Raw genomic sequence first — 27,818 nt, forward strand, 5'->3', positions numbered from 1 at the left:
CCTCTCTCTAGGAAAGGGTCCCTTGGGTCACTCCCTTTCCAGGTTTCTGCTAGTGGGAAAGATGACACCCACCAGTGCCTGAAGAGAGCAAAAGCAGCTGGTTGTAGGGCTTCACACTCGTTCTCAGTTTCGGGGGCTGAATCAGTGAAGTCCTCCCAGCCAGGGAGACCCAAGGAGCAGTGAGAGAAATCCAAAAAGAAGGTTCCCAAGACCAAGGGAATTGCAGTGGCACCCACACCCCCGCTACCTACAAGCTCTGCGGAGGAGGTGGAGATTCTGGCATCCGCTGCGGACCTAGATCTCGCCGGATCCTCAGACACAATGGATATAGAGTGCTCGGGCAAAAAGTCTGTGGCAGCAGGTGACCCTGAGGTGTAAACTGCCTCATTGAATGTTCCATGCCTTCCCAGTCTCACGATGACGTCATCCTCCAGTGGACTTGAGGCGGTTGTTTCCACAGTGTGGCTGAGCTATGGCAACTATTAAGCTTTACACCTGCTTTCTGCTTTGCCCTCCAGGAGACCTGGTTCCCAGCAGTGTGGACCCCTGCCCTCTGCAGCTATAAGTGATACTGCAGGAACCGTAGCAACTATAATCGATTTTCAGGCGGAGTTTACGTTTATGTCCTACACTCAGTCTGTAGTGAACCTTGTGCCCCTTCAAACACCTCTTGAAGCTGTGGCTGTCAGAATAAGGACGATGCAGGAAATAACTGTCTGCAATGTATATCTTTCTCCAGATGCTGCAGTACTCCTGAACCTATTGGCTGCACTGACTGATCAACTCCCTAAACCTTTCCTACTTTTGGGAGATTTTGACGCCCATAACCCCTTGTTGGGTGGCACCGTGCTTCCTGGACGAGGCAAAGATATTGAAACTTTACTCTCTCAGTTCGACCTCTGCCTCTTAAATACTGGGGCCGCCACACATTTCAGTGTGGCTCATGACAGTTACTCGGCCATTGATTTATCAGTTTGCAGCCCAAAACTTCGCCCATCTATTCAATGGAGAGTACATGATGACCTGTGTGGTAGTAACCACTTCCCCATTGTCTTGTCACTGCCCCGGCATCAGGCCCATGGATGCCTTCCCAGATGGGCCTTAAACAAGGTGGGCTGGGAAACTTTCATCTCTACTGTCACCATTGAATCTCCCCCACACAGTAACATCGATATGATGGTTGAACAGGTGACTACAACAATCATTCCTGTGGCAGAAAACACGATCCCTCGCTCTTTAGGGTGCTCCCGGTGAAAGGCAGTCCCTTGTTGGTCGCCGTAACTCGCTGATGCGATTAAGGATCATCGGCGAGCTTTACAGCGGCATCCTTCCCTGGAGCACCTCATAGCCTTTAAACGTCTCTGTGCCTGCGTTCACCCATTTATCAAATGGTGGAAACAGGTGTGTTGGTCAAGATATACCTTGACCATTGGGTACCATATGTCACCTTCCCAAGTCTGGACAAAGATCAAACGTGTTTTCGGTTACCAGACGCCAACAGGTGTTTCCGGTGTTAAAATAAATGATGTGTTATCTACTGACGAAAAGGCGATTGCTCAGCACTTTGCTGAGCACTAAGATTGTGCCTCTGCGTCGGAGAATTACCCCCCAGCCGTTCGTGTTCTCAAACTGTGGCCGGAAGGGAAAGTCCTCTTATTCACTATATGCCACAGTGAATCCTATAACGCCCCATTTACAGAAGCTCCTCAGTGCCCCTGCACATTGCCTCAACGCAGCTCCTGGGCCATATTGAATCCACAGTCAGATGATTAAGCATCTCTCATCTGACTACAAGCAACATCTCCTCGTCATCTTCAACCGGATCCGGTGCGATGGCGTCTTTCCATCGCAGTGGTGGGAGAGCACCATCATTCTGTTGCTCAAACCTGGTAAAAACCCGCTTGATGTGGATAGCTATTGGCCCCTCAGCCTCACTAATGTTCTTTGTAAGCAGCTGAAACGTATGGCGTGTCAGCGGTTGGGTTGCGTCCTCTAGTCACGTGGCCTACTGGCCCCATGTCAGGGCAGCTTCCACCAGGGTCGCTCTACCACTGATAATCTTGTGTCCCTTGAGTCTACCATCTGAACAGGTATTTCCAGATGCCAACACCTGCTTGCCGTTTTTTTTTATTTACGAGAAGCGTATGACATGACCTGGTGACATCATATCCTTGCCACATTATACGAGTTAGGTCTTCAAGGCTTGCTCCCGATTTTTATCCAAAATTTCCTGTCGCTTCATACTTTCCATGTCCAAGTTAGTGCCTCCCATAGTTCCCCCCATATCCAGGAGAATGGGGTCCCACAGGGCTCTGTATTGAGTGTCTCTGTGTTTTTAGTGGCCATTAATGGTCTAGCAGCAGCTGTAGGTCCATCCAGAACCAGAACTCTAGCTTGATGACGATCCACTCATTGTAGTGGAGACATATCGATTCTTAGGACTGGTTTTCGATGCCCGATTGACTTGGTTTCCTCACTTTCGTCAGCTTAAGTGGAAATGCTGGCAGCACCTTGATGCCCTCCGCTGCCTGAGCAACACCAGTTGGGGTGCAGATCGCTCTAAGCTGCTGCAGCTCTACAGAGCCCTTGTTCAGTCCTGCCTTGACTATGGGAGTCTGGTTTATGGTTTGGCGATGCCCTCAGCATTGCGTTTACTCGACCAAGTTCACCACTGTGGCGTTTGACTAGCAACAGGAGCTCTTAAGATGAGTCTGGTGACCAGTATCCTAGTGGAGACCGGAGTCCCTTCATTGCAGGTTAGGCGTGCACAACTGCTCGCCAGTTATGTTGCATACGTTCGTAATTCTCCTGCACATGCGAATCACGATCTCCTTTTCCCACCCATGGTGGTTCATCTCCTGCTTCAGCGGCCCACATTAGGGCTTCCAATTGCAGTTTGGTTCCAATCCCTTCTTTTTGAACTGGAGTCCTTGCTTTTACCGCCTATACTTGAGATCCATTCACATACACCTCCATGATGTACATCTAGGCCACGGCTTCGCCTGGACCTTTCACATGGCCATAAGGACTCAGTTCACCCGGCGACTCTCTGCTGCCACTTTCTCTTGATTCTTGACATGTACTGAGGCCACAAAGTAACTTACACCAATGACTCAATGGCTGATGGTTACATCAGCTTCACGTATGTCCTTGGAGGACATATTGAACAGCATTCCTTGCCCGACGGCTGCAGTGTTTTCACTGCCGAGCTGGTGGCTGTATCTCATGATCTTGAGCACATCTGTTCATGCCCTGGAGAGTCGTTTCTTCTGTGTACTGACTCCTTGAGCAACCTACAAGCTATCAACAAGTGCTACCTTTGTCATCCTTTGGTACCTACCATCCAGGAGTCCATATATGTTCTGGAAACGTCCCTGGAACCATCGGGTCGTCCAGTGGTGTTTGTCTGGAACCCAGGTCACGTCGGAATCCCAGGCAACGAACTTGCCGACAGGCTGCCCAAACAGGCTATGTGGAAACCACTTACGGAAATCGGCTTCTCTGCAACTGATCTTGGTTCAGTACTACGCTGCAAGGTTTTGCGGCTTTGGGAGACAAAATGGCATAACCTCAGCACGCAAAACAAACTGCATGCCGTTAAGGAGACTACGAATGTGTGGCCTCTCACGGGGACTCTGTGGTTCTCTGCTGGCTCCGCATTGGCCCCGCTTGGGTGACACACTGCTACCTTCTGCTCCATGATGGCTCACCTCAGTGTTGGTGCAGCGTCCGGGGACAGTGGCCTGTATCTTGGTGAGCTGTCCTTCTTTGGCTGCCCTGCGACAGACTCTTCAGTTATCTGACTCATTGCCACTAATTTTAGCCGACAACACCTCATCAGCTAATTTAGTTTTACATTTTATACATGGTGGGTTTTATCGTTCTATGTAAGTTATAGCGCATGTCCTTTGTCCCTTTGTGTTCTCCACTCTGATGCTTTTAGGGTGGATGTTTTAATGTGTCTCAGAGTGGCTGGCTTTTCCTTTTTATTCTCGTGGTCGGCCAGCCACGGTCATCTGCTCTCTTGTTTTTACCCCTTCTACCTGTTTCTTGCTTCTCTCTCTGGTTCTCTTTTCCTGTTTTGTCCCTAGTAGTTTTGGTTGTCCTGTCAGTCTTCTGGTTCTTCCTTTCTCATGTTACTGTGCTGTAGGTCTCCTTTCTTTTCTTCTTTCCCTTGTGTAATTATTTTACCAGGAACAAGGGACCAATGACCATGCAGTTTGGTCCGCCCTCCGCCTTTTTTAAACCAACCCACCAACTATAGCATTCTGAACTTTTCTTATAATTTATGAAAAAATTTTTTTTCAAAAATGCCAATCCATAAAATTTTGTTTTCAGTCGATTAGTACCATATAGTTCTACATTCTCTGAAAAGGAGAGTTTCGACTTCTAGGTTGAAAAAGGTTTTATAAACAATTGCCATGCATAACACTTGTTTTATTACCACATTATTACATAATAGGCTCATAAAAATCAAAACCTAGCCTTACATAATTTTAGTTTTGAAAGATGAGTAAGAGACTCATTTTACAAACATTTTAAATGGTTCCAGAATGTATGTGAAAGGTCCAAAGACTTAAGAGTTTCAATTTAGACATATTCTGTGCACTCTGTTTTGTACTGAAATTAGCCAGTAAAAAAATGTGTTCCACTGCTTCAGTATCTTCCTTTGATATAGAGTGATGCCTTCCTGTTGAACCAATAGGACCTGGAGCACTTACAATCTCCAAAACATTGTGAACAGGAAGTGAGCACTGATAGTGTTGTTGCTGTCCTTCAGCTGGAAACCTATATCCAGCAGCTGATCCATCATATGGTAGCATAAAGTTCATTACAATTTCGTTTAATTCATAACTGGTGTCTATAATCTCTGCAATCCACCATTTAGTCATATACACATGCCACAAACATCCCCCTTCTCAGGTTGTGAATCTGAATATTATCCTGCTGTTTCTGAGGTTTAGGCTGAACAAACGAAATTTCTTCTTTCTTGCTCTTTTAAAGTGGGTGCAATGTGACTTCGCCCATCACTTTGAGCCCAAAAATGTGACTTCTGAATTACTTTCAAAGGAGTAGTTTGTTTGGACCATTCTTCTTTTTTCTACTCACAGAATTCTTTGATTTCCTCTTTGGACAAAAGAATGAGGGCTGTGGATGTGCAAGATTTCATGACTCCTGTAAAATCCTCAGCATTCTGAATCACAGCCATATTTGGTCTTAAAAGACCATGCTTTGTAGAATGGTGCTTCAGCAGGCCTCCTACACGATCTCAAGGCCTTTCCCGTGACCAGTAGCACTGTATACCCAGTCAGTTGGCACAAGTGACGTAATTCAAACAGCTGGTAACAATTTTTAAAATGACTAGGAGCACCATCAGAAATGATGATGATCTTCTCTGCCCCTGTATGCAGTTGAAGAATTTTGCATACTGCTAGCGAAGCATGTGCTGAACCATGTCCTGTGTCACCACTTAACAACTGCAACACTTGTGGTTTGTTTTGAAAATGTGTCACTGCTGTAAAAATTGAAACCTGGTCATTACTCCAATAATACCCTTGTACTTCTTGTGGGAGAATGACAGACCAGTTCTCAGCAAAATCACAGTGAAGCACTAGACACAGTTCTTCAGCCTGTACACACCCTTTCACTTCTGCAATATATGTTGTTGCTATTTCTTCAGATGCTGGTGTGTTACTGCTTTCACTGACCATTTACCAAGTTCATCAATGAAACTGTCAAAGGCAACCGTTTTCTTAATTAGTTTATTTACCTCCCATGTTGCATATGTAATTTCTGCAGAGGTATCTGCTACATCTTCCATGCCAAGTGTCTCTAAAGACAGTCCTCCCTTTACAGGGCAGTCACCACATTCTTGAAACAAAAAAGTGTCTCACTTTTCGTTACAGACTACTAATGACTCCACACGCCCAACCATGGTGTCGTATGTCACGTGCTCCAATAAGTCCTTCAAAGTTACCGCACATAGTTCAAAATTTGCGCAGTACACACACAGACAGACATCTCTAGGTGGGTGTGGAACTACCCACTTAGGTCGTAGTGCATAAAATTTTGATCTTCCAATATGTGAAGTTGTATAGTTGCTCTTATAAATTGCAAAGGTTTCTTTAATGCTGTGAGTCATGTACCTCTTCACTTTCACAACTTTTTGATCTTCAACTGTTACAGTTATAGTGTCCTTTTTGTTGGCACTCTGGTGAGAACAGTCTCATCTGTCTTCCAGATAAAATGACTGCACTATTTGAACTTGAGCTGCTTCTACAGGATGGCCATAATAGGGATCTAGCCTTCCAAAGATTCCTTTTACAGACCTCAAACTTCTTTGAAAATGTCTCTGGAATAATAGTTAAAACTTGCACCATTTCACTGTAGGATGCACAATATTCAACAGCTGAATTGATATTTGTGAAAAATTCCTGGTAAGAGGTGCAAGAGTGGTTTGGTTCATTTTCTTTTGAAGATGGAATTTCTACTCTGAAGAGTGTGGTCAGTTTTGCTATAGTGCATTCATCCACAGCTTTAGTAATTTCTTTGCGTTTTCTTGGTGCATAGAGCTTATGAGTCAACTTTACTGACTACAGTTTCTTAACAGCATTAACACCTACCTCTGTAGCTGATTGATTCAGGGTATTTAATTCTTCCTCTATTGGTGCAAAATCTGCATCATCTGTACCATTGGAGGCTTCACCTTGTTCAGATACTATCATTGTTGTTATTCTGTCAGAAAAAGAACACAAAAAGTAATCACTGGAAACATCTTCACTTTGAAACAGAGTCTTCATATGAGAACACTTATTCCCAATCTGAACAAAGAGTGTATTTCCCTCCCCCCCCCCCCCCCCCTGCAACAGAGACAATACAAATAAACATAGTAACAAAGTAATTAGTGAGAAACGACTTCAGTGAAGACATACATTACCCATGAAAGTTTGAAATAAAACCTTTCCAGCTTAAAAGTGGAAGCTCTTCTTTACGGAGAATATAGTACTACATGGTACTAATCAACAGAAAAAAGCTAACTTTTCTGGATTGGTGTTTCTGAAAAAATTTTTTTTGTAAATTATAAAAAAAATTCAAAAGTCTGCAGTAATAGAACTGTGACAGATGTGTCCAAACGGAGGTTACCATTGTAATCATAAAGCAATTATCTTTCAAATAAAAAAACTCTAACAAAATATCTAGAACTGTTACAGAGATACAGCATTTAAATTTTTTTTCTGAAATTTACATCTTCAAAATGGTGTTTGCAGTGTCATCTTTGGAGGCCTTTGTCTTGGGGCAGGAATTTTTTTGGAAGAAACAAAAAAATACATATTTCTTACCTACTCCTCAATTTTAACATATGCTAAATAAAGTAACATCCAAGACTGTGAAAGTAACACCCCTGCCTGAAGTGATACAGATTATGCCTGTTGAATTTACTATTTTTCACTTTATTTCCTGGGTGGTACACTGTACACACTGGAGACACACAGAACTACTTCATATTTAATAGGCCTCAGCATATCTCATATCTTGGGGACAGGCCGGAACACTGACCTGAGTAAATGTCTCTGCAGTACACGTCCTAACTTGCTACTTGTTGCACCACAGTATGGCAGGAAAGCAGCTGGCTTGGCCTCTACTACCGATTCTCAAGGCGGCGTCCTTCAGTGGCACCTGATAGTGTTTGCAATGTCTCCCTTGCCGTAAGCATTCTCTCTGAGCATCCTCGTAAAAAGTGACACAATGTCCAGACTAATCATTACGTTGTTTCGTTGTATTCTCGTTTTCTTGAGTGTCCTAACAAACATTTGGGAATTTACAACATGGTGTTCAGTCTCCCAGTATGGGTGCTAATTAGACAGCAGATGTTTTGTCATTCTGTAGATAGGTGAACTGATCGCACTAACAATGTGCCTAAGAGGGACATTTTTCTGAAAGCCTGTGATGTCTGACAGCACGATGCTTTAATCTCTTCACCATTTTGTCTGTTAAACTATAGTTCCTTAGTAATGTTTCTTTTATTCTGATAGTGGCCTGTGTCAGATCGCAACTAAGCTTCTGGTGTGTGTGTGTGTGTGTGTGTGTGTGTGTGTGTGTGTGTCATCACCTAATAAATGTAGCATCTTTAGGTAGTAGTCTTCATTGTTCAGGTCCGTGGTGTCATTTCCTTTGTCGGCAACCAAGTCCTTGTTCTCATGTAATAAATGGAAGCCACGTCATTTCTCTGGCTAATATTAGATTTCAGTGGCTTAGCTTTTGCTAAGCCTTAGCTGCGTTGTGCGAAGGATACTGAAAGCACTATTTTGCTCCACTACCAATATCGAATATTGCCAGACGTCTGGCTGGAGAAAAATTAAGGCCTTCAGTCAGCACTGTTATGGAACTGTCATCCAATTCTAGGTAGGGGAGAATAACTGTTCTACTGACCTTATCATAAGGTAAGTGGTCGGATTTGTAACACTGCTTAGATGTTGTCGCGTACAAACTTACAGTTAGCTGTTGCAAGCTCGATTTTTTCTTTTCTTTTTAAATGATGCAGCTTGAAAATCAAAGATTTTTTTCCAGGCTCGCTGTCATGAATGACTGAGGAAATTCCTTCCATTACCTATACTTTCCCATGCCCCTGTTCCTTGTTCCCTGAGTCATGGCTTGTGCTGCTTCATATGCTTTCCTTATTCCTCTTGTGTCTTTCATTTCCAGAAACATTTATATTTCTGTGTAAGAATGTGGCATTTATGATGGGATGTAGAAATGACAATTATGTCGTTCATAATATACTACTGGTCATTAAAATTGCTACACCGCGAAGATGACATGCTACAGATGCAAAATTTAACTGACAAGAAGAAGATGCTGTGATATGTAAATGATTAGCTTTTCAGAGCATTCACACTAGGTTGGCGCCGGTGGCGACACCTACAGCGTGCTGACGTGAGGAAAGTTTCTAACAGATTTCTCATACACAAACAGCAGTTGACCGGTGTTGGCTGGTGAAATGTTGTTGCGATGCCTCGTGTAAGGAGGAGAAATGAGTACCATCATGTTACTGGCTTTCATAAAGGTCGGATTGTAGCCTATCGCGATTGCGGTTTATCATATCGCGACATTGTTTCTTGCATTTGCCGAGATCCAATGACTGTTAGCAGAACATGGAATCGGTGGGTTCAGGAGGGTAATACGGAATGCCGTGCTGGATCCCAACCTCGTATAACTAGTAGTCGAGAGACAGGTATCTTATCCGCATCACTGTAACGGATCGTGCAGCCACATCTCGATCCCTGAGTCAGCAGATGGGGACGTTTGCAAGACAACAACCATCTGCACGAACAGTTCGACGACGTTTGCTGCAGCATGGACTGTCAGTTCGGAGACCATGGCTGCGGTTACCGTTGACGCAGCATCACAGACAGGAGCGCCTGCGATGGTGTACTCAAGGACGAACCTGGGTGCACGAATGGCAAAACGTCATTTCCCCCCCCCCCCCCCCCCCCCGGATGAATCCAGGTTCTGTTTACAGCATCATGGTGGTCGCATCTGTGTTTGGCGGTGAACGCACATTGGAAGCGTGTATTCGTCATCGCCATACTCATGTATCACCCGGATGCGATGGTATTGGGTGCCATTGGTTACACGTCTCGGTCACCTCTTGTTTGTATTGACGGCACTTTGAACAGTGGACGTTACATTTCAGATGTGTTAAGACCCGTGGCTCTACCCTTCATTCGATCCCTGCGAAGCCCTACATTTCAGCAGGATAATGCACAACCGCATGTTGCAGGTCCTGTATGGGCCTTTCTGGATACAGAAAATGTTCAACTGCTGCCCTGACCAGCACATTTTCCAGATCTCTAACCAGTTGGAAACGTCTGGTCAATGGTGGCTGAGCAACTGGCTCGTCACAATACGCCAGTCACTACTATTGATGAACAGTGGTATAGTGTCAAAGCTGCATTGGTAGCTGTACCTGTACACACCATCCAAGCTCTGTTTGACTCAATGCCCAGGTGTATCAAGGCCGTTATTACTCCCAGAGGTGGTTGTTCTGGGTACTGATTTCTCAGGATCGATGCACCCAAATTGTGTGAAAATGTAATCACATGTCAGTTCTAGTATAATATATTTGTCCAATGAATACCCATTTATCATCTGCATTTATCCTAGGTGTAGCAATTTTAATGGCCAGTAGGGTACTTGTATTCACACATCTGCATTACGTTGTTTACACATGATGACATAGGAACAACAATGCAAAGAAAGTCAATCACTTTATAGACTGTTGCAGCAAAGATGAAATACGATGCCAGATTACCAACAGAACATCAATACCACTTGCTCTATTAACAGTTTTGACTTATAAATAAGACGCAAGTGTTGCTCCCTAGCAAGTGATTCAGTTAATACATCAATAGGCATTTCCTTTTACTAAAAGTACTTAATAACAATCTCACTTCTCTTCACACATTGTCTGATAAACGACAAACATGTTTTGATCTGAAATGCAGCACAGGATTTTGTGAGGGTCTAATAGAACTTTAGTTGTCATGGAAAATTATTATATGATTTTGATGTTCGTTATTTAACAATTCTTCTGTCAGTTGTCTCCTATGCACTGTTTCTCTGGCTGCATAATTTAAAGCTGTGTGTTCAGATTCATTTCAACATTATTCATTTTCTTGTAGTCCCATAAAATTATTTTCTGCAACATAAAATATTGTAGCAACCCAGTTTTTAAATCGCTTACAAAATTTTAGTCAACAAAATCAGTTGCAAACATATTTAAAATCATTCTTGTTAAACACAATGCCATAGTTCTCTTGGGATAACAAAGGACTGTTTTTACTGCCCTCAAATGCTCACTAGTAAACTTACAATTATGCACCAAACATCCCACATTGGTGTTTCTATGGGAATACATTCGAACATATTACAGTGTTTCACCACATCTGCAGTGTAGCACTCCTGGTCAAGTTTCAAATTTCCTTCCTCCCAGTTTCTAGTTATTCACATGCTCGGACAGAACTTTGCTTCTCCTAAATTGCAAATTACTTGGGTACAACTTATCTTTCAGCAACTGTTATTACAAAACACATCAAAATCAACAACTTATAAAGCAAAAAGTGTGTGGTTTTTACCAGACTTTTTAATGTACATGCAGTGTTCATCAGTATTCACAACTGTACCAAGTTCAAAAAGTACACTTTTTGCTCTTTCATCCCACTGTGTACCTGATTTTTAAAACACAAATGGTCTTGAGTACTTTATTGAATTAACCCTCATCACATTTTGATACAAAGCAGTGTGATTGCTATATGAAAATTGTTTCCTACAAGCCCCTATGTAGAAAAGCTGTTTTAATGTCAATATTATTAATCTTAAGATCAAGATTTACAGATAACTTATGAGAGCTGTGAGAGTACTATGTACTATGTAGGTTTCATCATAATCTGTATCAAATTTTTGACCAAATCCCATAGCAACAAATCCAGCATGATAATGTGCTGCATCTTCTGCATTCTGTTTCAACTTAAATACTGATTTTTTAACCTATCAATGAAAATAATCAATTTTTGAAAACATGTAATTGGATAGATAGAAAATCTACTCATCAAGCGGTGACAGGAAAACGCACATGTAAAAAAGGTATTATGTAAGCAAGCTTTTGGAGCTTATGGTTTTTTCTTCTGCCAGAAAGATTTCTTTCCTTCTCATCCCATCTGGTAAGTCTCCCTTGACCCAGTGTTCTGGGTGACTTTTGCGAACTCTATCCCTTTTCCTAAACTTTACCACTCCTTTTCTTTGACCCCTCTTCCCACCCCTTCAACCCTTCTGTCATAAGAAGGAGCCACTGGCCTTGAAAGCTTGCATATGTAATACCTTTCTATTATGTGTGTTTGTGTGCCGTCACTTGGTAGAGTAGATTTTTTACCTATCCAATCAATTTGTAACATATGATACTTTCACTCTTGGGTGGGTCCACAAGTTCCCAAAAACCATTCTTCTGCAAACACTTTAGACTATTTCCTTTTTCATCACCTTCATCCAATCTTCTTCGTCACTCCATGACATAGCATCCTCCAGGTTCATAGGATCTTCTCCAAAACTGGAAAAATCACTTATCAAGTAGGTAACATAATCTGTGTACTTCTTGGGTTTGGGTTCACAGGCTGACTTTCTGACTGTTGATTGTCTTCTGGTGAATCAGTATCCATCAACAGATTCTCAGTCTCCTCTGTCTACCATTGACTGCGCATCTGGGGTGTAGTTCAGATTTTTGTCGATGTCGGCACTTTCACCAGCAGTACTGCTGACTCTCATTACTTCCTCTGCCTTGCCCTGTACAGCAGTCTGTTCTCTTGGCCGGAACACACAGTAATCTTCACTTACAGCTGGTGCCCTGCAGTCATCAGTCCTGCACATGTTCGTCCTCCAGAATGCAACATTCATGCCTTTCATAATTTTCTTGGGGTTCTGTGGATCAGAAACTTTGCAAGCTTTTGGCATTTTATTGTAACCTGCAAAAATAAATTCCTTAGCCTTAGCATCCCACTTTGTTCTCTTCTGATCTAGTGTATGACGGAGGGCTTGGCAGCCAAGCGCTTTCAATGGTTCAAATAAGTTATTTTACCCTTCCACAACTCCTGTGGATTCTTGCCCTAAGCACTCTTTGAGGAGCACTGTCCTTTATTTATACCGTTGTATTTCATGCCTCTGCCCAATATTGCTTAGGTAGACCAGAATCAAATAATATGCAGTTGCAAACTCACAAATTAGTTCTTTTCCACATCATCATTCTGTTATGGACTGAGGGCACACTAATCTGATGCTCAATCCTATTCTCTCCAAGAGGTGACTCAATTTTGTGCCATTGTCTGATCTAATAGCTTTGATGTTTGCACCCAGAATGTTTCCTGCCCACGTTTTAAACTCACAGAAAAATCAAATGCTTCATCTGTACACTTGAGAAAAGAACTGCATGAATCCCTGAAATAATCATCTGCAAGTACATTCATGTTCATAGCCATACCATGTGACATTTTCTCTGTAGGGCCACATAAATGCACATGCATCAAGTGGAGCATCTCAGATGCGTACTCTCCTCCAGTCTTAGTAAATGGAAACTTAGACATCTTACTAAACACACATGATTTACACATGTCAGCAGGTTCAGAGTCGCACACTCCAACTTTATGTTTCCACTCTATAAACTTGATTTTAAGTCCATTGTCAACTCTTAATATGACAGAGCCTATGACATCATATGTCTCCTATGTTACCAATTTTACTAACAGCTAGGACATGCTCAGCTGACACAGGTTCAAAGTTTTTAGTTTGTAAATGCCATTTACCTTTGTTCAGAACAAAGTAGCCCACTCTTTTTTAACATTGACCATATGTCTTTATCAAAAAGCGGAAATCGACAACAAATTAGTGGCTAAGCCAGGAACAATATTGAAGATATACAGATGAATTGATAATAATTATTCCTTTATTCACTTAGTAATTCAACATTATCAGCACACTTGACAATTTTTGGGTTGCAGTTCTCACATCATGTGAGGTGATGCTCTGGAATTAATGATCTATGCATTCTGGTTCAAATCTGATATACCAAGTGCACAAAATAATGACTTGTCTGCTGACTTGGAATCCTTTGACAGTTGTTGCCCCTGAGGAAGCTGAATATCATAAACTGGTTTGTCCATGCTCTACAGTTTGTTGGTCACATCCAGAATGTGGGTTTTGTATTTCTGAAAATTTCCTTCAAATTTGGGTAATGTGATGTCCAACAGAGCACCCCCTGAGAATATCCACCTATTTTTATTCTTACCAGCAAGCAGGTCTTCCAGGATATCCCAAGCATCCTTTGTCTTTGTTGTATCTTCCATGTGAACTTCATATGTTTATCCACATGCAAAAGTACAAGTATTCATACATGTGTATCCTTCTCTGCATTTGCAGCAGCACATGCACACTTGGTATAGTCTCATAATTTTCCATTCATTATAATTAGTTTCATCTCAAACTTCAATATATTGTAATAACCCTTGCTCTTCAGCCTGTCTACCTCTGGAGTGGTGGTTTTCATCAAAACTGAATTTGAAGACTTTTGGAAATCAAAATTCTCAGGCTCTAAATGACATAACTGATTTCTTAAGAAAAGAAAAAAGTTCAAATGCCAATAAGTTTGCCAAAACATATAAAATGTGTCAGAAACAGAAATATCCGTCCTTTTCAAAGGCCTCGCCTTTTGCACCACTCCCAAATTCAGTCATGCAAGACTTGTTAAAGACCTTCTCTCCTTCTCCCAGTACATACAGAGGAAACACATTTTCGCCACCAACTCTACCAGTCAGACTCTGCCAAAGATGAATATTGCACCCTGCCTAACTCAGTTCACTCCTCCATCCAACCACAATCCACCCCCACTGCTCCCAAAATAACATCCTGTTAACTTTCCAGAATTTCGTAACCTCGAACCTTGCCTCCTCGTCATTCTCCAAATCCCTCAATGTGCAAACTAACCTTACATCCGCAGAAAGAATCTCAGTCCGCTACCTCTAAACTGATCCTGATCTTATATCCTACCTGCGGACAAAGGCTTCACCGTTGTTGTTTTGAACTGCAAGAATTACCTGGCAGAAGGACTCCGCCAGCTGTCAGATACATCCACCTACAAATCTTACCACAGTGACCTCAGTTCAGAAATCTAGCAGGATCTCCAGTCACTCCTCGAATCTTTAGGCTCATCCCAGAACCTCTCCCCATAGTCTACGTCTCTGCTCACACCTACCACTCCGACCTTCTACGTGCTTCTCAAAGTCCATAAATCCAACCACCCTGGACTCCCCAGTGTCACTGGTTACTGTGCCCCAACTGGGAGAATCTCTGGTGACAACCTTAAACCTATTACTCAGAACCTACCCTCCTACATAAAATATATACCAGTCATTTCCTCCACTGACACTTTATAGTTCCTGTCGCTTTACTACACATTGCCTTGCTTGTCACTATTGATGCCACATCCCTTTACACTAATATCCTTAATGCCCATGGCCTTTCCGCTATTGAACGCTACCTTTCCCATCACCCGATGGATTTCAAACCAACAACTTCCTTCCTAGTCACCATGACCTACTGTATCCTCACTCGCAATTACATCTCCTTTGGAGGCATTACTTACAAACAAATCTGGGGTATAGCTATGGGCACCCGCATGGCACCATCCTATGCCAACCTATTCATGAGCCTTCCTAAACAATCGGAATCCTAAATCCCTCACCCAGTTCTGATTCAGTGATGACACATTTGCGATCTGGATCGAGGAAGAGGACACCCTACCCACATTCCTCCAGAACCTCAACAGCTTCTCCCACATTTGCTTCACTTGGTCTTACTCAACCCAATCAGCCACCTTCCTAGATGTTGACCTCCACCTCAAAGATGACTATATCAGTATCTCTGTCCATATCGAACCTATTAACCACCAGAAACACTCCTACTTAGACAGCTGCCATGCGTTCCATACCACAAAGTCCCTTCCATACAGCCTAGCCACCTGTGGTTGTTGCACCTGCAGTGATGGGCGGTCCCTCTCTAAATATACCGAGTATCTCACTAAAGCCTTGACAGACCATAATTATCCTCCTCACCGTGTAAAAAAAAAAACAAATATCCTGTGCCTTATCTTCCCAGTTTCCCACCACCTCCCAAAGTCTCACCATCTGGCCACAGAGGAGCATTCCCCTCGTAACTCAATATTACTAGGACTGGAGCAACTGGCTTGTATCCCTGCAATAGACCTAGATGCAAGACCTGCCCTATACCTCCTCTCACCACCACCTACTCCAGTCCAGTCACAAACATCACCTATCCCATCAAAGAAGGCAGGGCTACTTGTGAAACCAGTCATGTGATCTACAAGCTAAGCCGCAACCACTGTGCTGCATTCTATGTGAGGATGACAACGAACAAGCTGTCTGTCCTCATGAATGGCCACTGACAAACTGTGGCCAATAAATAAGTGGACCACCCTGTTGCTGAGCACACTGCCCAACATGACATCCATCGCTTCAACCACTGCTTCACAGACTGTGCCGTGTGGATCCTCCCCACCAGAATTGGCTTTTCTGAATTGCATGGGTGAGAAGTTTCTCTACAATATATCCCATGTTACTGTAACCCTCCTGGCCTCGACCTTAGTCAGTCACTGTCCTCACCCATCCAGCCGCTTACCTGTTCCTATTCCAGCACTAGACAGCCCTCCTTCACCATTGCACCCAGTCTTTTTACTTCTCTCGTTTTCCACTATCGTCCCCCCCCCCCCCCCTTTCCCAACCTTTCCCCTGCCGTCTGTCTAACCTCCCGATTGCACATAGCTACCCTATCCTCTCTCCACCTTGTCCCTGTGTGCTCCCCAGCAGCACTTCACTGTCCCGTCCCGTCCCCCCCATCCTACTATCCCTCCCCCTCCCTGCCCCTGCCTCCTCCTTACCCCCACCCAGTTGCCACTCTCATCATGCACTGGTGCTGCTGCTGCTCACAGTGTTGCCAGAGACTGCAGTGCGTGCGTGCGTGCGTGCGTGCGTGCGTGCGTGCGTGTGTGTGTGTGTGAAAGCTTATTTATGACAGTCATTTTTTTGTGCCTCGGCATCTTCGCTGTATATGATAGCACCTTTCCTTTTCATAAATAGCGTCATTCCATGTCAAAGGGACCAATATTAAAAAGTGTCTTTACTCAACCATCTCCGTATCTAATGAAATTTGATGTGAAGGTTCTGCATGGTCTGTGATAGTTGTATACCAAATTTCAGTCCAGTATCTTTTAAGTCTTTCCGCTCCCGGGATTGGAATGACTCCTTACCCTCTCCCTTAAAACCCACATCCTTTCGTCTTTCCCTCTCCTTCCCTCTTTCCTGATGAGGCAACAGTTTGTTGCGAAAGCTTGAATTTTGTGTGTTAGTTTGTGTGTCTATCGACCTGCCAGCGCTTCATTTGGTAAGTCACATCATCTTATATATATATAGACACACAAACATACACACGAAATTCTAGCTTTCGCAACCAACGGTTGCCTCGTCAGGAAAGAGGGAAGGAGAGGGAAAGACGAAAAGATTTGGGTTTTAAGGGAGAGGGTAAGGAGTCATTCCAATCCCGGGAGCGGAAAGACTTACCTTGTGTCTGTATATGTGTGGATGGATATATGTGTGTGTGTGCGCGCGAGTGTATACCCATCCTTTTTTCCCCCCAAGGTAAGTCTTTCCGCTCCCAGGATTGGAATGACTCCTTACCCTCTCCCTTAAAACCCAAATCCTTTCGTCTTTCCCTCTCCTTCCCTCTTTCCTGACGAGGCAACCGTTGGTTGTGAAAGCTAGAATTTCGTGTGTATGTTTGTGTTTGTTTGTGTGTCTATCGACGTGCCAGCGCTTTCGTTTGGTAAGTCACATCATCTTTGTTTTTAGATATATTTTTTCCCACGTGGAATGTTTCCTTCTCTATATATATATATATATATATATATATATATATATATATATATATATATATATATATATATATAACAGAGGGAAACATTCCACGTGGAAAAAATATATGCGGATGGATATGTGTGTGTGTGCGAGTGTATACCCGTCCTTTTTTCCCCCTAAGGTAAGTCTTTCCGCTCCCGGGATGGAATGACTCCAACCCTCTCCCTTAAAACCCACTTCCTTTCATCTTCCCCTCTTTCCTGACGAAGCAACCGTTTGTTGCGAAAGCTAGAATTTTGTGTGTATGTTGGTGGTTGTTTGTGTGTCTATCGACCTGCCAGCGCTTTTGTTTGGTAAGTCTCATCATCTTTCTTTTTATATATATATATATATATATATATATATATATATATATATATATATATATATATATATATATATACACCATGGCGAAATTAGGGATTTAGCAGCACCTAAATATAGATACGTGCCTCTAAAGTGGCTAAAAAACTCGTGCTATTCTGAGAGCTAAGGTTTGACCGATTACTACCACTTTTCATGTGAACCAATCACACTAAAACTTCAGAGGGTTATTCCTACTTACGATGTCTTTATGTGGATCAAATTTAATTAACACTGGATGCCTAGATGAAAAGAAATGCATCTGCAAAATTGGCTGAAATTTTCTACGTGCAAGTTTTAGTGTATTTTTGGGGAGAAGGACCTAACTGTGTCTTGGTTGATCATTTATTTCTCGCCACAGCTGGAAAGAGCATGCTTTAAGCTTTCAGAGCTGTATTGTTTAATTTCTGGATCTTCATGTTGATAAGGAAGAATGCCTATCAAAAGTAGGGAAAATGGATTATTGGGAACTACAAAAAATTAATAGAATTTGAAGCTGTAAAGCAAAATATGTGTAATTTTAGTGCCTTTTAATTGTATAAAATTTGCTTGTGATTTAAGGAATAAAACTATGCTAATAATAATTGTTTTTCCATTATTTTACAGTCTAGAATTTAAATATAATAAAACCTCACAAAATGCTCTTAAGATTATGAAATCAAGATGATCATAATGGAATACTGTGTTGCTTTAGAGTGCTGTAACCCTACAGTGCATGGTGGTGCATATATGCATTGTCACTCAGTTTCCATCAGCACTATAAAGCAGCAGTAGTTATTTAAAGCCCTATCCTCACAGCAATGTACATTGCTGAACCACCACTTTCAATTGTTGCTTTTATTATTGGCAGTATATACAGTGTCCATCTTCTGTACCACTTATCTTTGGTGTTGACATTGTACAATCTTAGTGTTGAGTTCTGAGTGTTTGAATAATCAATAATCATGGTTTTAGCCAAAGGTAAGCACTAAAACAATATGTTTTGATACACTAATTTGTATATAAAATATACAAACCAATCTGAGTCTCTTATGCTTCAAACTAGGATATTCATGAGTTTTCAAAATTGCTTGTTATAGGTTAACAAATGATTGTATAAAATGAACCAAGAGACCCTTTCATCCTGTTACTTTGGTGAATCAGATGAAGCTGTTTGTCATAAGTCATCCGCATTCTCTTATGGTAGAAATCAACTACAATCAGTTGATGAAATGTCACCAGTGGACAAAGAGCTTCTACAGTGTAGGTCTGGGCTTGATTTTACTGAAGATGTCCAAATTTGTACATACCATAATGCTTTGTTGATGACAAAATTCCAATTCCTTCAGAAGACTTGCTGCAGTCCATTTGGTAAAGAAAAAAATGTTATCAAGAAGCCTTTAACACCAGTAAACATTGCAGTGTCTGATAGGTTGAAGTTATTGACTAATGAAGTTTTTATACCTGGTCAGAAAATTTGTATCAAATGTAGACATGAAATGGCTGAAAAAGAATCATACCACTAGGATAAGCAAGAATCACCATACACTGAAGACATGGATGTTGTTTATGCTTGCTTTATTGCTAATACTTATCACCACTTGGAGAGTCACCATTGAAGCTTCATCGGATCAGCAAAAGGAATTCAATGGGATACATAAAGTGCAAAGTACTGAAAGCCCAAGGCGGCATTACTAAGATAATAAAATTGCCACAGCTGTTGGTGTGATCCAAGTGGATATTGCTCAAATACAAATGGAAGATTGCCAAAAATGTAAAGATATGGACAGCTCATGGTCTTGCGGTAGTGTTCTCGATTCTCGCGCACGGGGTCCCGAGTTCAATTCCCATCGGGGTTAGGGATTTTTCCTGCCTCGAGATGACTGGGTGTTGTATCATCTTCATCATTGTCATTCATCCTTATTAAGTTCGGAGGAAGGCAATGGCTAACCATCTCCACTAGGACCTTGCCAAGTACGGCGGTGCGGGTTTCCTGTATCATTCCCTACGCTCCTCAGAGTATGGGATCTTATCATTATGGACATCTTAATTGAAGAATGTAAGGTTAAGCTTCAGACTTCAAGCAATTGCAGTAAAGTTCAAATTTTGACCCGGGCCCCAAATAGCTGGATGATTGGGGGGGGGCTAAAGAATTTGCTGTTTCAACTAAAATGGTGGAGAAGGCTGGGAAACTAAAGATGAAAGATGAGATTTTGGTAACACCTGCAAACCGAAAGAGGAAAAAAACTAAATGACGAAGTAAAACAAAATGTTCTCACTTTTGTTGAAGATGACGAATTTTCTTGTTTGTCCCAGCAAAAAGGATTGTGTTGCAGTAAAAATAAATGGGGAAGAGATTCACAAACAGAAATGCCTACTCCTTTGTAACCTGGAAGAAATAGTCATTGCTTCTTGTAAGCAATATGGAAATCAACTGTGCTTCTTAAAACTTCGTGAGCTCAGGCCAAAATGGTGTACTACAGTTGGTGCTTCTGGATCACGTTCGATATGTGTAGGCTATGTGCAATTCACTGAAGTGTCAACTTAATGTTGGCTTCAGCAACAAATCTCCAATATGACTACAAGGATTTGATGAAAAAAACTCTATGCAGTTTGGAATCAAAATATTGCATGCTGCAATGTGGTGAGGAAAGTCCAGGAAAAATGCAACTGGAGCCTTTTCTTGAAGATGCTTTTAAAGACTATGACCCTGAAGAAACAATGGAATTCAAGCAATGGGTCCATACTGACAGACACACATTAGTGACATGTCAGAGAACTGTTGAAGATTTCAAGGAGGCACTGATTTTGAAAATTACTTGTTTATGAAGCCATAACTTTGTGTCAAAACACCAAAGTTTATACCTTAAGCATCTAACAAAATCTTGCAGAAGATAAATTAATTATATTGATTGATTTTGCTGAGAATTATTCATCTGTTGTTAAAGATGCTGTTCAAGGATTTCATTAGGGGAATAGTCAGGCCACATTACATCCATTTGTTGTCTATTTTGGTGGCAAAGAATGTGAGTGTATTAGCAACTGTCTCCATTATGGTAAAACTACCGTCAATGCCTTTTAAATAAAGTTAACAGCATATTTAAAGACAATGACTGAAAACATTAAGAACATTTATTACTTTATGATGGTTCAGCTGCTCAATATATGAATTTCAAATATTTCCTCGGTTTATGTCTACATGAAAAGAATTTAGTCGTCACTGCCGAATGGAAGTCTTTTGGGACAAGCCTCGGTAAATCACTACTTTGTGATGGCATTGGGGGAACAGCAAAAAGACTAGCAGTCTGTGCTAGTCTGCAAAAGCCCTTAGATAACCAAATATTGACTCCATGTGATTTGTTCGAATTCTGAAATGATAGTATTCCAGGGATAAAGTTTTTTTTAGTACCAAAAGAAGAAATTGAAAAAAATCAACCTGATCAAGAAACACGGTTTGCCATGGGACATCAAATATCTGGATTAAGAGAAAATCATCAGTTTAAGCCAATTAATTGTAATCAACTGAGAGTAAGCAGAGTTTCCAATGATGCTACAACATTAACATTTAATACCTTTGAAGCAGATGAAGAAATGTCAGCAATTTCAATTTCAAGTGTGTGAAGTTTTCACGTGAAAGCAACATGTCCTCGTCAGCATTAAGCACCATCACGGTTCTGCTCGTTCCCTCCACTGGCCAGCTGCTAAAGACACCTGCTGATTTCCTGAGCAACACATTTTCATGACTTTAGAAGCACCAGCATCATCATCATCAGGGAGACAATACAGTTATCCATGATATGTCCTTGACAAAATTGTAGAACTGTTTGACCAGAAATGGAACTGACTCAAGATTTTTATTTTGCAGACTTGCTGTGTTGTGTATTCTATTTATTTTTATGGCATGTGTTAAATTAATCTCTGAAACAAAGATGATGTGACTTACCAAACGAAAGTGCTGGCAGGTCGATAGACACACAAACATACACACAAAATTCAAGCTTTCGCAACCAACGGTTGCTTCGTCAGGAAAGAGGGAAGGAGAGGGAAAGACGAAAGGATTTGGGTTTTAAGGGAGAGGGTAAGGAGTCATTCCAATCCCGGGAGCGGAAAGACTTACCATAGGGGGAAAAAAGGACGGGTATACACTCGCGCGCGCACACACACACACACATCCATCCACACATATACAGACACAAGCAGACATATTCAAAGGCAAAGAGTTTGGGCAGAGATGTCAGTCGAGACGGAAGTGCACTTTGCTCCAAAGAAAGTAGTCACAAAGGCTCAAATCTGGTGACCACGCAGGCCACCTGACATCAGCCCTCAGAGGCGAGGCGAGCATCCCGGAAACATTTCCCTCATAACATCAAGTGAAATTCAAGCTGTGTGAGCAGTAGGTCCATCCTGTTGGAACCACAAGATCCCTGCCCATGTTCTTCAACAATCTCATCCATTCTGGGTTGCAGCAGAAAATTTTGCAACATTGAAACATAACATGTGGAATTCACTGTCACGGTCACTCCTTCCTCCTCAAAAATGTAAGGGCCTACCACGCCAAATTGTGATGGGGCACACCACATTGTCACTTTAGGAGAATGTTGTGGTCTTCCATGAATAATTCAAGGGTTATTTTCAGCCCAGTAACGAAAGTTTTGCTTATTCACGCACCCACTAAGATGAAAATGTGCCTCGCCACTGCTGAAGAAAGCTGCATTCGTAGGGATCCGAGCAAGCATTTGCTCGCATAGATTTTTCACAGTTGGCGTAGCCTGCTGGACGTAATTCTTGAGCGATCATTATTTTGAAAGGGTGGAACTTCAAATCACATTGCAGAATCCTTCTCAAACAGCGGTCTGAAATCCCCAATGCAACAGCATGTCGTAGAGCAGAATGTTGCAGCGATTGTTGAACTGCTGTTCTCACCTGCTGCACATTTTCTGGCGTTCTGATGGATCTGCATCGGCCATGTGTATCTATTCTTAGTGTGCTACCAGTTTCCTCCAACTGCTGAACCCAGGACCAAATTGTGTTTGCATTAGAAACGGCATTGTTACGTGAAATGCTCAACTGTCGCCAAAAAGCTTGTTGTGTAGCGATCACAGGTCTGTTGTTTTCATAATGAGCGTGAACAGCAAAACCATGATGTGCACCAGTCCAGACCATGTTGGTTACTCAAATGGCGTCAACGACTGAACAAAGGCAAACCAAGTGCAACTGCCTATCCCCACCACAGCCCCAGCGGTAATCGATAGAAACTGCTTAGTCGGTTCTGCCACACCCTGTACCTTTCTCAGAGACTCCAAACAGGTTATGAGCTATGAGCTAATTTAGAATGGTGAAGTGTACATTTTGTCTGCCACATGCAAAAAAAAGTCCAAAAGTTAACTGAATAAATACAGGCACTTGCATCTTAGCTTTTGAAGGAAATGTCTTCCCAGAAAAAGTTAAAGTTATGGTCTACAGATTTGATGTGAAACCCACTGTCCTTGAGATGTTTCCAATCCTTACAATAGAGACATCTATCATAATGCTGCATGGCAGACCCAAAATGTGGTAACTGCAGAAGATCACTTCATGAAGGTTGTTTTTGCAAACAATTGTCTTTGCACATAAAGTGTATAACATACCATACTCCATGTTCATCAGCTTGCCCAATATTGAAAAAAGAAAAGAAAATACAAGGATATAAATCGGTTGACCACCTCCCACGTACTGAGGCAAGGAAAGTGATGTGTCGGCAGCTGGGCCAACACTTTGTAGAGAGAGGTGGCTTAAGGCACGCAAGACTAACGCAGACGGGCGTGAAGTACTGGAACAGGATACGTAATTAATGCTATGAAGAAAAGTACGTAGCTGGAAAAATACTTATCTTTACTCAATCATTGGGGTACATCTCTTCTGATTATACAAATGATATTCATAAGATACATGCACTGATACAAATGGCGCCTTGCTAGGTCGTAGCCATTAACTTAGCAGAAGGCTATTTTACTGTCTCTCGGCTAATGAGAGAGAAAGGCTTCGTACTTCTAGTCGCTAGCTATGTCGTCCGTACAAGTGGGGCGAGTTCTCCTCAGTGTCTCGAGACCTGCCTTGTGGTGGCGCTAGGTTTGCGATCACACAGTGGCGACACGCGGGTCCGACATGTACTACAGGACCGCGGCCGATTTAAGTTACCACCTAGCAAGTGTGGTGTCTGGCTGTGACACCACAGAAAGAATATGAACACCACCACCCTCCCCTCTTGTGGTTTCTGCAGAACCATCTTTGGGAACCCCTTTCCCCAGTCAACTGGAGAATCATCTCCCTCCTTTGGCATCTACTGGTCGCAGGGCTTCCTCTCTGGGTCCCTTTCCCCGGAAATTCACATATTGAGTCCTGATACAAACCAGTGGCTGTAGGCGCCACAGATTGTGGGTCCAAGTGTTTCCCACTCTTCATCTGTTCCTACACTCACAGCAGACAAGCCTCCTGAAGAATGTCGACCACCAAAAGTGAAAGAGTATGCTACTCTAGCGACCCCAGAGGCACCACATCTCCCCACACTCTTAGATTATGAACCAAAGTTTTTTGATGTGGGTCCATCCCTACTGGAGATTGACTGTGATCCTGGAACATAACTGGTCCTCCTGGCCCTTCACACCTAATCAGGACATCCTCATCATGGTACTCCAATCGAAATTTGATGGTGTGGCATCTGGATGAGCCTGTACATTGGTTCACACAGATGTCGTTAGTAACACTACTACATTCAAGTTAAGAGTGATGTAAGGGCAAATGACCAGTGATCGTTATTTGCTACATTTATTTAGCTGCATGCAGGTCACTTATTTGCTTTGAGATATCCATCATAATCTAACAGTGCCCTCCTTTTTTTCTTATTTCAGGATATCAATGCATACCATGCTCTCTGGGGAAGTAACACTTTCTCTGGTAGGGGCCTTCCGATTGGCCATCTTCTTTCCAACGTCAGTCTGTTCCTCCTCAATGCCAATACTCCTACCCACTTCAGTGCTGCTCACATCATCTTTTCAGCTATTGCCCTTACAATATCTTTCTCCAATGTCATCGCTTTACTACAGTGATTGTTACATGACAATCTTAGTGACAATGACCACTTTCCGAGTATCCTGTCACTTCCTTGCCACTATACAAAGGAGCAATTAGCACGCTGTGTGCTGTGAAGAGCCAACAGATGGTTAAACTTTAGTTACAAGACTGTTTTGGCGCAGCTCTCCTGCTTTTACGTCATGTGCAACTCTGTTCATCGCTGTCTGACTGCTGCAACCATCCACTTGAACCTGCTTACTGTAGATGATTCTTGGTCTACTTCTATAATGTTTACCCTCATACTTACCTCCATTTCAGAATTAACTGTTACTTGATGACTCAAAATGTGTCATGTTGGCTTTCCATTATTTACTCATAAAAATTTTAAATGTGGCTGGTTCTGATATGTTTTATTTATTAAGACAGAGGGTTTGAAGTAGCATAACCTTTAAAATTTTGGCACGCATGAGTATGTATCCCGCGTTTTATTGTACCGAATGTCTCGCGCATACCACAAGTGCCCTCTCTCGTTGAAACTCTCTGCCCTAGTGTTTCCACACCCTCTTACACTAGTTCGTAGGCTGAATACTGATAGTATACCGTGTTCGCATCGACCATCTCTTCATAAATTTGTTGTACTGATGGAGGTGATATTTTAATTTTAACTACTGACGACACCTTTGGCATGATTGTTTTATGCACCTCCACTGCAGGATGTGATTTTAGTAAGTGACTAAAAGTTTCTGTGCTTGTAATACTTCGGTAATTTTCATGGTATTTGAAGCTATAATAGTGTTTGTTTTTTCTTTTATTTCAGCTGTTTTGCTAAGTTTTTTGCTAATGAAGGTATCTCCCTGTTCAGGTGTATTTTTGCTTCTGATGAAGGTATATTTAGGTCAAGGATTTCAATAAATCTTTATCATGCAACCATTTGGCTGTTATCATTTACCGTGAATTTTTTACTTATGTTATGCCTCAGAGCTTTCCGTCCTTCTCCCCCTCCCCCCTCCACCCAGTGGCTCCTTCTTCAGGCAGAAGGATTGAAGGAGAAGGAAGAGGGGCGAAGAAAAAGGACTAGAGAGGTCTAGGAAAAGGGGTAGATTTCGGGAAAGTCACCCAAAACTGCAGGTCAGGGAAGACTTAACATACGGGATGAGAAGGAAAGACAGATTGTTGGGGACTGCATCGGACGAGATTTGAGAATCTGAGAGCTTAAAGGTGGAAGACAGGGTAATAGGCAGACAGAGAGAGATTACTGCTTAAACATCGTGCATAGTTAATAAGAGTGAAAAGCTGAGTGCATTGTATGGAACAGAGGTGGGAGGAGGCAGTGAATAATAGATGGGAAAGACAATGAAAGATGTAGAAAACTAAAACGGAGTGAAACAAAGAGTATGTACAGTGAAGAAATGCTGAGACGGAAGAAATTAACGTAAATTAAGGCCAGGTGGGTGATGAGAACCAAGGACATGTGCTAGTTACCACCTGCGGAGTTCTGAGAAATTGGTGTCTGAGGAAAGAATCCAGACGGTGCATGTGGTGAAACAGGCATTGAGGTCACGAATGTCATGTTGTAGAGCATGCTCTGCAACAGGATATTGTGAGTTGTCAGTATACGCCCTCTGCCTATGCCCATTCATCCTCTGTTACGTACAATGCACTTGGCTTTTAACTCTTATTAACTCCTGAATGATGTTTAAGTGGTAATCTCTGTCTGCATATTCCCTTGTCTTCCACCTTTAAGCTCTCAGGTTTTCAAATCTCATCCGATGCAGTCCCCAACAGTCTTCCCTTCTCATCGCATACGGTAAGTCTTCCAGGACCTGCGGTTCTGGGTGACTTTCTTGAAATCTACCCCTTTTCCTAGACCTCTCTCCTCCTTTTCCTGCACCCCTCTTTCTTTCCCTTCAACCCTTCTGCCTGAAGGAGGAGCCACTGGCTCTGAAAGCTTGTCAATTGCAACCGTCTTTTATGCGTGTGTCCTCCTAACGCTTGGTGAGTGGATTTTTGTAGCTGTCCAAATAAATAATTTTGTCAATAATTGATTGTTTTAATTGTTACACTCTGGTATTTATAAAAGTTGACCTTCTACTTAAGCTGTTATTTTTGCAGTTGACAGTAGTCGCTCTTCTTATGTGTTTCTTGCTCCATCTTTTAGAAGATGGTCTTATCAGTAATGCTCGTATTAGGAATCTGTAGCATATTACAGATACACTTTTTGGTTTGGAAAGCAAGAAGTTGCCTAATTTGTGATTTATTAAAATTGTAATTGATGTTATTTTGTTACTGGCTGCTATTTTTTAATGCTGTATTGCTTTAGTTGACATTTGTGCCAGTTTTATGTTTTAACTTTACCATAAAATGTAGTTATTGCACTGGAAATTTCTGTATCACTGTCACTGCTGCAATTATCATGTTACTTTGCAGTTTTGAAAATGTCTTAACATAGTTGTTGGAAGGCTAGTTTCTTTACAGAGATATGTTGCTTATATCTGTCATCTTGTTATAGGTGCTGAGTGTCACAACGGATATCACAGTATTTGAGCCCAACAATGGAATATCAGTAGAGTTTTATACATGTTTGCATGAATTGATGACCAGTTTGGAACCTAGTTGTCCGCTAATATGGTCAGCTGTTACAGTTCTGCAACAGGCTTGCAAGAACAAATCTGCAAGAGCCGCCCTGACAAATACTTTTAAATTTGTTCCTGTTTTAGCCAAGATTTTGGGAAACAATCTTACTCGTGAAAAGAAAGTAAATGTACTGAAGCTGTTGCAGGTATGTATGTTTCAAACAGTCTGTGATGTAGTACACAAAAGAAAGGGAAATATTGTGTTGTTTGTAAACAAAGCCAAAAGTACATGGCTCATGAAGGAATGGGTGAGTTATCAACTACATCATAGTTTGGTCTACACATG

The 27,818-nt window shown here is 42.0% G+C and overlaps 1 protein-coding gene across 1 annotated transcript in view; it reads left to right on the forward strand.

Moving 5' to 3' along the window:
* LOC126203111 (uncharacterized) overlaps positions 1 to 27,818 on the forward strand; it is a 175,691-nt gene that overhangs the window by 4,250 nt on the left and 143,623 nt on the right. Inside the window, exon 2 of the mRNA XM_049937355.1 lies at positions 27,409 to 27,678. Coding sequence (XP_049793312.1) covers positions 27,409 to 27,678 — 270 coding nt within the window. The remainder of the gene's footprint in view (positions 1 to 27,408; positions 27,679 to 27,818) is intronic.

Source organism: Schistocerca nitens, chromosome 9, assembly GCF_023898315.1.
Source record: "Schistocerca nitens isolate TAMUIC-IGC-003100 chromosome 9, iqSchNite1.1, whole genome shotgun sequence".
NCBI lineage: Eukaryota > Metazoa > Arthropoda > Insecta > Orthoptera > Acrididae > Schistocerca > Schistocerca nitens.